General features: G+C 50.0%; 1 protein-coding gene across 2 annotated transcripts in view; it reads right to left on the reverse strand.

Annotated features, from left to right (window-relative positions):
* Positions 1–10,405, reverse strand: part of EXOC3L4 (exocyst complex component 3 like 4) — a 58,499-nt gene extending 48,094 nt beyond the window's left edge. The window contains exons 1-2 of one of the 2 annotated variants that reach the window (XM_075926508.2): positions 10,179–10,405; positions 776–2,409 (exon numbers count right to left, since the gene is read on the reverse strand). In XM_075926508.2, coding sequence (XP_075782623.2) covers positions 776–2,372 — 1,597 coding nt within the window. In that variant the 5' untranslated portion in view covers positions 2,373–2,409; positions 10,179–10,405. Of the gene's footprint in view, positions 1–775; positions 2,436–10,178 lie in introns of both variants that reach the window. The other variant, XM_025183060.3, reaches the window with a different exon arrangement.
* Positions 10,406–10,704: the final 299 nt, after the last annotated feature.

Raw genomic sequence — 10,704 nt, forward strand, 5'->3', positions numbered from 1 at the left:
CACTCAGTATGCAAAGCTGACAAGTGGGCTCAGATCCATTGTACAAAGCTCTCACTGTAACAATGTGAAGCAGTTTAAGCATCTTCACTGATATAGATCTTCATTTGTGACACAGCCCTTCTAAGCAGTCCATCTAATGACATCAACAATGGCCTTTGGGCCCCACCTACATTAGAAATGTGGGTTAAGGTTAGGTCAGGGTGTATTAATTAATCTCAACCTTTTTCCTAGTATGGACACACTGTGATGCCTTTTACCTCGGCTAAGCAGTTAGAAGTGAGGCTCAGTCAGGCTGAAAGGCATTGCAGTGTGTCCACTCTAGGAAAGAGATATGGTTAGGTAGAGGCCAGTTGACAGAGACTCATTTTTTTAGTGTAGACAAAGCCCATATGAATGAGCATCCTTGTGATTTGGCCTGGAAAAAAAAAAAAAAAAAAAAAAAAAGGTGCAGCAGCATTACCGTAAGAAATAGCAAATTAAAGGGTTGCCTCAAGACAAGCATCCCTCTTAAAACCCTTCAAGGCTAATAAAACATCATCTGTGGGGATCACAGAACATCCTGTTCATGGGTCTCTCTCTTGGCGTCTGGGTGCCCTGTCTTCCATGCTCAGCCTTTAAAGACTCCAAGATCTGGAAAGGGATCAGGTTATTCTCTACCCAGGAAAATGCACTTCATGCAATGTTGTATTGTGTGAGGGACCCTGCAGTGTCTAGTCTGAATATTATTAGAAGCCTAGCAAGTGTTTTTACAGTGGATTTTATTTTCACCTCTTACCTGAGAGAGGTTCTTCTTTAATGGACCCTATATTCTCCCCGCTCTTGGTCACACTGGTGTTAGTCATGTTCTTAGCACTGCTGCCCTCTTCATTTTTTTTTAAGTTTCTCAGTGAAAAACGTTTGCTTCTTCTCAGGGTACCAGAGTCATCACCTGCTTTGTCTTTGGGTTTCTTCATGCTTAACATTCTTTTCAGAGCATTTTCAGGGCTCGTTGCCTCCTGATTGTTCGATGGTGAACTATTTAGTTCAGAAACAGAATTGGCTTCTTCATCCTTGATGTTTTTCACTGGGGATGTTGATTCTGCTGGGGACACCATTTTCTCACCGGGTTCAGGTATTGCCTTATTTTCATCTTTGTCTTTGGTGAAACTTTGTTTACTTTTCCTGATACTTAACATTCTTTTCAGAGTATTTTCGGGGCTCTTTGCCTCCTGATTATTCAAGGGTGAGCTATTTAGTTCAGAAACAGAATCAGTTACTTCATCCTCAATGCTTTTTACTGGAGATGCCAGTTCCGATGGAGATGCCATTTTTTCCCTGGGCTCAGGTATCTCCTTATTTTCATCTTTGTCTTTGGTTAAGCTCCGCTTACTTGTCCTGAAGCTTAACATTCTTTTGAAAGAACTTTCAAGGCTCTTTGCCTCCTGATTGTTCGATGGTGAGCTATTTAGTTCAGAAACAGAATCGGCTTCTTCATCGTGGATGTTTTTCACTGGGGATGTTGATTCTGCTGGGGACACCATTTTCTCACAGGGTTCAGGTATTGCCTTATTTTCATCTTTGTCTTTGGTGAAACTTTGTTTACTTTTCCTGATACTTAACATTCTTTTCAGAACATTTTCGGGGCTCTCTGCCGTCTGATTATTCAAGGGTGAGCTATTTAGTTCAGAAACAGAATCAGTTACTTCATCCTCAATGCTTTTTACTGGAGATGCCAGTTCCGATGGAGATGCCATTTTTTCCCTGGGCTCAGGTATCTCCTTATTTTCATCTTTGTCTTTGGTTAAGCTCCGCTTACTTGTCCTGAAGCTTAACATTCTTTTGAAAGAACTTTCAAGGCTCTTTGCCTCCTGATTGTTCGATGGTGAGCTATTTAGTTCAGAAACAGAATCGGCTTCTTCATCGTGGATGTTTTTCACTGGGGATGTTGATTCTGCTGGGGACACCATTTTCTCACAGGGTTCAGGTATTGCCTTATTTTCATCTTTGTCTTTGGTGAAACTTTGTTTACTTTTCCTGATACTTAACATTCTTTTCAGAACATTTTCGGGGCTCTCTGCCGTCTGATTATTCAAGGGTGAGCTATTTAGTTCAGAAACAGAATCAGTTACTTCATCCTCAGTGCTTTTTACTGGAGATGCCAGTTCCGATGGAGATGCCATTTTTTCCCTGGGCTCAGGTATCTCCTTATTTTCATCTTTGTCTTTGGTTAAGCTCCGCTTACTTGTCTTGAAGCTTAACATTCTTTTGAAAGAACTTTCAAGGCTCTTTGCCCTCTGATTGTTCGAAGATGAGCGGTTTAGTTCAGAAACAGAATCGGTTTCTTCATCCTTGATGTTTTTCACTGGGGATGTTGATTCTGATGGGGATGCCATTTTCTCATAGAGCTCAGGTATCTCACCTTTGCATTAACTGGTTTTCAGAAAGAAGAGGAGTAACTGGTCAAACAAAAGAAACAGACAGGAGCAGAATTAAGCACTGGGATCTATGTACTGCTGGGATATTGTTGTGTCTCATGAGCTACCCTTAGTCAGCAACTCGTATCCCCCGCATGACAAATTCACAAATCTGACGAAGTGGGTTTCCCAGTTGGTGCTCTGCAGAACCCTGCGGCTCCTCAAAGTAAAAGTAGGGCTTCCGTGAAGAGCTGGCACTTCCCCGCCCTGTCTGAAAGAGAGAGAGCTGGCTCGCTTGTTTCCTCCCTGGTGACACAGAGGCATAGTGAGGCAGGGGCAGAGGGGAACAGTTGCCCCCGGCCGGCACACTAGGAAGGTGCCAGACAGGGGTGACTCCACGTGACCCACAGCGGGGAAGGAAGCACTTTCCCTCCCCAAAGGAGCCAGTGTGCGCTGCCTGAACAGCTGGGGCTGTGGCTCCCGGCAACTTAGTTCCGCCGCCTTTCTGCAGTGCAGGGGTAGGGGGGGTAGGTCAGGAGACCCGGGTCTGCACAGCTCCAACTGTACAGGCTCTGCCCTGGGACTCACCGTGCCCCTCCCCCATCCCACAGGATGTGGAAGTAAGTTGCTGGAGTGCAAGAGCCCCTGCTGCTCAGGCAGCGTGCACACCAGCTGTTTGGGGAGGGGAAGTGCAGTCGCACACTTCCCAGAACCCAGAGGTGCTGCAGGATTGCCAGGTACTGGTCCCAGTTGCCCCTGTCCCTTGCCCAGACCCCCCATGAGTACCCTGTCCCCTGCCCCCACCAGCACTGTCTCCAGCACCCAGCAGCACCCTGTCCCCGGCCCCAGCACTCTGCTGCCCACCCCAGGACCCTTTCCCCAGCCCCAGCCATCCACCCTAGCACCCAGCACCATCCTGTCCCTGGCCCCAACACCCTGCCACCCACCCCAGAACCACACTGTTCCTGGCACCAGCACACTGCCACCCAATGCAGCACCCAGCAGCACCCTGAAAAGCTCAGTTTTCTCTAGTGCCTTAAATAAGAAATCAAAGCATAATATTTTCTGTGCTCTGAATTGCCATGGTTACAGTTCTGCAGAGGCTACAGAATGCAATGAACTTTTATAGAGTACACATGGTCAGAAAACACTTAAAAATCAAACAAACCAAGGCCAGTCTGGGAATAGTCTGCAGATTGTTGGGGTTTTTGGGGGGTGGGGGCAGAAAGGAGGGCTCACAGGACTTTTCTACACTAGGAGCACTTAAAAGCAGTTGCCTACCATAGCTAATATGTTAGGAGCCCAAGTGGAGACATTGAGCCAGCTGCTGACATCTTTTTCATTGCCACTTCATCTCATTTCTCTTCATGGTAAAGGGCCCCAACGTGATTGTTAAGTCCTGTGCTGAGCAAGCCCTGGGGCACTGTGTCCCAGGGATGCCCCCTAGAGGCACAAGGCCTTGCCAGCTTTCTCAAGGGAGATTTGATTTCTGTAGCTGGATGATTATCAACACCCATTTAATACTATGAATGCCCCGTTGGCCAGCCAGAATTGGGCTGGATTGCACCATCTCAGGGACCTGGCACTTTTCTGCAAGGAGGCAGTTATTTCATTCACCAGCTTCACAGCTTCCACTTCAAAAAACCCAAACGTAGTGTTCTCAGGGCTGGAGTGCAGGCTCAGCATGGCGACTGCTCCCTGCCATGGACACGTAGACAGAGCCAATAGTCTGCTCTTTCCCAAGGCATGGACAGGGGTAAGTTATTGGTGTCCATTAAAGGGCTGTTGCAGATCGTATCTCCTCTGGAGCCAGGGAGAAATGGTAACTCTGAATCACGTTTCCTTCCCTGGCCTGTTCCTCTTGCTTGGGTCACTGGTCCAGCAGGAAAGAAAGTGAAAGGTGGCAGGATGATCCCATATAACAACCTGCATGGAACCTGGGGGAGGAGCACAGGTGTGTGGGTGGGGAGGTGCGGGGGGCAAAGAAGAGTACAGAGCAGGCCCTAGATGCTCGTATGTGAGAACACAGGGTTACCAACTAGCCAAACTCAAACACCCTTGCCCAAGCCCCACCCTGTTCCTGAGGTCCCACTCACTTTATCCCCCCTCCCTCGCTCCCACCCTCACTTACACTAGGCAGAGGCAGGGGGTTGGGGTATAGGAGGGGGGCAAGCTCTGGGCTGGGGCTGAGAGGTTTGGAGGAGGCTCTGTGCTGAGCCTGGGGCCAAGGAGTTGGGGTGCATGCTCTGGGAGGAAGTTTGGGTGCTGAAGGGAACTCAGGGGTGGGGCATAGATTTGGGATGCAGGAGCAGGGTGCTGGCTGTGGAAGGGGGCTCAGAGCTGGGGCACGAGATTGTGATATGGAAGAGGGTAGGCAGGGCTGGCTCTGGACCAGGGCTCAGGGCTGCACAGGGGACTTGGGTTCCAGCTGGGTGGCTTGGGTGGCTCCTGGTTAGTGGCTTGGAAAAGCTCAGAAAAGCTAAGGCAGGGACCCCACCTGCCCTGGTCCTGCACCACTTCCAGAAACAGCTGGCATATCCCTGTGGTGCGGGGCAGAAGGTCTCTATACACTGTCCCGTCCTGCAGGCAGCATCCTGCAGCTCTCATTGGCTGCAGTTTCAGGTCAATGGGAGAAGGTCAATGGGAGCTGTGGAGTCAGTGCTGGGAGTGGGACAGTGAGTGGAGATCCCGACCCTCACCACAGGCTGCAGGGACGTGACAACCATTTATGGAAGTAGTGAAGAGCCAGGGCAGGCAGGGAGCCTGCCTTAGCCCTGCTGCACTACTGGACTTCTAAGGTGCATCTACACAGAAGGGCTTAACTCAAAATAAACTACGCAAATTGAGCTATGCTAATTGCATAGCCTATTTCGAAATAAGCTTTTTCGAACTAAGCTATGTAATTAGCATAGCTTATTTCGAAATAGGGAGCATCTACACAGCACTTATTTTGAAATAGAGCACACTTCCTCCAACTTCCCTTACTCCTCATACAATGACGCTATGTCTACACTCGCAGCTTCTTGCACGAGAAATATGCAAACGAGGCTAAGTGTCGAATGTCGCCGAGCCTCATTTGCATACCTAATGAGCTGCCATTTTTGCAGAAGAGGCTCTTGCGCCAGAAGGAGCTGTCTACACTGCCCCTTCTTTCACAACAAAAACCCTCTTGCTCAATGCCGTTATTCCTGAAAATAATCAATGTAGTGGCATTACGCAAGAAGGTTTTTGTTGCACAAGAAGGGGCAGTATAGACAGCTCCTTCTGGTGCAAGAGCCTCTTCTGCAAAAATGGCGGCTCATTAGGTAGGCAAATGAGGTGCAGCGATATTCCATGCTTAGCCTCATTTGCATATTTCTCGTGCAAGAAGCCGCGAGTGTAGACATAGCCTGAGGGTTATAGGAGTCGGCGTAAGAAGTCCTCCAGCTCAATTATTTTGACATTATTTCGAAATAGCTGCCTGCTGTGTAGATGTGGATTAAGTTATTCTGAAATAACACTGCTGAATAAACGCACCTTTGGTGGCCTAAAATCTCTCTCGTTTGGCTTCAGTAGCCTCTAGGAAATAGAGCCTGATTCTGAGAGGCTCCCGGAAAAACTAGGAGGGTTGGCATCTCTATGGCTGAAATATCAGCTGCATTACAGCACTTCTGTATATATTAAGAGCCAGTTTAATTTTACAACAATAGAGTTCTGTCATATACTGCCCGGTACATGGTACGTGAAACCCCTTGTGCTTCCCCTCTTTCTGTATCCAGTGATGGTTTCCTATTTTATACTTAAATGTTAATCTCTTTAGGGCAGGGCCTGCTTTTTATTCTGTGTTCCTATAGGCTATGTCTACACTGCCCCCTCTTGTGCAAAAAAACCTGCAAATGAGGCGAAGCGTGGAATATTGCCCCATCTCATTTGCATAATTAATGAGGCTCCATTTTTGCGCAAGAGGCTTTTGTGCAAAAAGGAGACATCTACATGGCTCCTTTTTCCGTTTTTTCAGGAAGAACAGCTCTTGTGCAAGAGGGGGTTTTTGCACAAAAAAGGGAGCCTCATTATTTATACAAATGAAGCATAGCGATATTCCATGCTTCACCTCATTTGCTTATTTTTTTGCACAAGAGGGAGCAGTGTAGACTGTCACGTTACTGAATTTTAGAGAAGCAGCCAGATCACTGCTGCACCCATGGGGGAGGTGTTGGCCCCAAAAGTGGCACAAAGGGGGCCATGAGAGGTGTCAAATTGAAGCTTACTTTCTTCTGATTCTCTATATGCTATTCATGCGATTGTATAATGTCTGTGTGTGAAGTTATAAGCATGTACTTTATATGAGTACTGAATATTTCTCTATATGTGGTTGAGTAATGGGCCAGGAATGTTTGCCTATTGACATGCTAATGAGCAAGTCTCCAGGGAACAATGGATCTCTGGAAGCCAAAGACACACCTGGCCACTGGCCATGTGACTCTAGCCAGCTTGGAAGAAACCTAGAAGGAGGGTATAAATATGCCATGTGGCCGACGCCATGTGTGTCTTCAGATCTACTTCTGACCCCAGATGCAGCCTCGCAGGGAATCATGAGCCGGGAAAAACTGTGGATCTATCCAGACATAGGGTGTGCAACAAGGACTTTTAAGCCAGCAGTTATAATATCTCTGCTAGAGCCTGCATCGAGAACTGGGAGATTCTATGCATGTAATGTATTTTCTTTAACAACCTTACTCTCACGCTTTTCTTTCTTGTAGTAATAAACCTTTAGATTGTAGATTCTAAAGGATTGGCTCAGCGTGGTTTGTGGGTAAGATCCAGAGAGTCAATTAGCCTGGAATCTGTAGCTGGTTTCTTGGAACCGGACAGAACTTGTTCGAGATAGGTGGGATTGGGTTCTAAGACCCCCCACCTGTGTATGATACCCAGGCCATCTGGGGCACGGATATTGCTGGGGTGTCGGAGGGGTTTTGCTCGTGAGGCTTCAGGCAGGTAGCTAAAGCGCTCTGTGGGACTGGTTTGTGGCCTGTTTGGGAAAGTCTTCACTCTGGGGGCTAGAGAGAGCCCCAAATTTGAACAATTCACGCCGAGCAGATGCCCTCAGCTGTGCCCAGACCCGGCCCGGTCCATCACATAGTCATAGCCATAGTGTTTAGCATAGTGGAGTCCATGACTGGTGCGAATAGATGCTATTGCAATATAAGGGAGATGTAATGGTTCTTCAGCTAAACTGCTGCCCAACTTGGTGATTCCAAATCATCCGAAAGCTTTTATTTCCGTTAGCATTCCTTTTAAATAAAAAAATAGCATCTCACCTCTTCTCTTTTTTTTATTGTAACTTTAATGCTGTGATCTGGATTTACCTTCAAACTGCAAGTAAAACACTGCTATTTTATTCTGGTGCCTCACTGCAGAGTTTAGCTACATTTTCACCCTCTTGCACAACATTATTAGATAGATTGTAAATATTGCGTCCTTCGGTGCAGGGACTGGGCCTTCCGATATGTTTGTAAAGTCTCTAGCACAGTGGGGATCTGATTCCTTATTAGGATGGCTGAGAGCCACTGCAGTATAAACACTGAATAACAACTGTCCCCAGGCTTTGCTTAGATTTCTAATGTTTTCAAAGCCACCTGAATGTAACCCATGTTGATGGGGAATCCTGGAGTCACAGGCCGGCTCGAACCATTCCTGTGCCCTGGGCAACAGGTGCGCAACGAATGTGCAGCTCTGCCCCAGGCGCACAGCGCATGCGTGGCCCCACCCCCCGGCATGCAGCGCTCCTTACAACTGCCGTCAAGCACCCCCCCATAGGTTGGTGCCCCGGGCAGCTGCTCAGCTAGCCCCCCCTTAATCCTGCCCTGCATGTATAGGAGGGGTGTGTAACAGGGCAGCTGCCCTGTACTGGCCCCTTAAGAGTCAAACCCCAGCCTGGAGCAGGCCCGGGGAGTTCAGCACAGCTGGGCGGCGTTGGCCAATTAAGGCCCAGCTGGGGGCTATAAAAGGGAAGGGCTGCTTCAGCCAAGGCAGGGTGAGCCTGGCTGCTGAGGGAGCAGGATGCTCTCTGGAGCTAGGGCAGGGCGCTCGGACAGCCAGCCAGCCAGCCAGCCAGCCAGCCAGCCAGCCAGCCAGCCTGCCTGCCTGCCTGCCTGCCTGCCTGCCTGAGCCAGCCAGCCAGCCAGCCAGCCTGCCTGCCTGCCTGCCTGCCTGCCTGGCCTGCGGACAGGTCTGATGGAGAGACACCAAACCCCCGGAAGGGGGGCTCAGAGCGAGTGACTTGGGCACTGCCGGAGGGCAGTGTGGCAAAGAGAGCAATGCGACCGGAAGATTCCAGAGGGGAAATGCCACGTAAGCGGAGGCCGGTGTGGGTGGAATGGACTGATTCCGGGGGACAGATGACAGACCCCTGCTATGGTGGTGAGTGACCCCCTCACAGGGTGCATGTGGGTGTGATTTGCTGTTTAGGTTCAAGCTTACCAAAGCAGTGTGGAGGTCTGAGGCTGTCTGCCTATCTTAATTGGGGAAGGAAGCAGGGACTGATAGGGCGAAGTACAGCATGGAAGGGAGAATTTGAGACCTTTTGACTGGGAGGAGAGATGAAGGGATGAGACCCTCCCCCTACGATATCCCTGGTGCAAACCACTATTCAGTGCAAGAGATCAGCTGCAGTGAGTGAAAGCTGGAGCAATCTGCGTGGTGCAGGATTTCTAAGGAGAATTGCAGTGCCTTGTGCTATATGCAGGAGACTAGGCTAAATGTTCACAAGGTATTTCAGAGTAGTGGGACTAGTCCCTTCTAGGGTTGCCAGGTGTCCGGTTTTCTACCAGACAGTTCGGTTTTTGGGTCTTCTGCCCAGTAAAAAAAATCCAGAAAATACCAGACATGTAATGTCTGGTATTTCCTGGTTTTCTGGCTAGGCGCTGGACAAAAGCCTGGCGGGGGCGGGGGGAGTGACTGGGAGGTGGGGTGCAATCGGCACTGGGAGCCTGGGTTGCATGTGAGGAGGAGAAGGAGGGGCAGCCTGGTCCATGCTCCTGCGCGCTGGTCAAGCACGTGGTGGAGCCGCAGCTGTACTGACTCATGCGGGACAGGAGCGCCCTGAGATCTGCACAGCCTGGGTCAGTCCTGCTCCCCGCCAGCTGATTCGTTCCCCTGACCCCTCCTAGCTACCTGGTTGGTTGATTTCTCTTCTTCTCCCGGTCTTCCCTGGCCAGTCCCCCTCCCCCCCCCCCCTGCCGCCAGCTCTGCCTCCTGCTGGCTGGTTCCTGCTCTGGAACTTCCCCGGCCAGCCCCGCTGCACCCCCCGCCAGCCCTGTTTCTGGCAGCCAGTTCTCCCCTTCTCCTCCTCCTCCTCCTCCTCCTGAGCTCCCCCGGCCAGCTCCACCCCTGCCAGCTTCTCCTCCCACTCCGATATCCTGTGGCCAGCCCCGTTCCGCCCAACTCCCCCCCCCCCCCCCAACCAGCCCTGCTTCCCGTCAGCCCTCCCATCTTCTCTGGCCAGCCCTGTTGCCCCTCCCCCCCCTGGCCAGCACTGCTCCCCTCCCGGCCGGTCCTTCCCTCCCCTTCTCCCATGAAGCGTGTCCAGTATTTTTTTTAAGACTACCTGGTAACCCTAATCCCTACAGAACAGCAATGGGCACAGGAAAAGCCAGAGGAGCGATACCTGTCTGAGCAGGCCCTCTGCATAGCAAATCTGATGGCTCCTGGGCTCTGTAGGTAGGGGACTGAACATGGCAGCTCTCACTGCTGTCAGGATCCCTTCAGGGCATAGGGTGTTTGGCAGTGGTTCCCAGAGAAACTCACCTGGTTCAGCTGGCAGCAGCAGCTCCTTGCTCTCCTCAGAGCCCGGCAGCTGATTCCTTTCCCTAGGATGAGGGTCTCCCCCTCTTCATCTCTGCATTTCCAGAAACTGAACACAACCTGTATGAGGAAGAAAGTGGTGTCTCCCAGGCAAAAATCCCCTTCTGCAATTTGCTTCACTTGCCTGGGTGCAGAGAGCTGCTTTCACTTTCACTCTAACCTTGGTAAAAAGGAAAGGGGAGTAGGCCTGTAGGAACATTCTAGGAAAAGAGTAATCATTTACAATGTTGGAGACAGGGTAAAGGTAACCTGTGTTATGTACCTGAGTCCACAGTTAGCTGACTGCTGCCATGGTAATTTTTGAGATAAGTGCATGCAGCAGGGAACAGGGATCTTCCCTTAAGCCCCGAAAGGATCGGTGTGAGTATATATCTCACTCTGCCCTAGGCTTGTGTGGGCACTGGGCAACATTCTGACTTACTGCTATGGTGGCCATATTTTCTGAATAAAAAATAGGGACACCTTAGCC

The sequence above is a fragment of the Pelodiscus sinensis genome, chromosome 5 (assembly GCF_052426305.1).
Source record: "Pelodiscus sinensis isolate ZL-2025 chromosome 5, ASM5242630v1, whole genome shotgun sequence".
Lineage (NCBI taxonomy): Eukaryota > Metazoa > Chordata > Testudines > Trionychidae > Pelodiscus > Pelodiscus sinensis.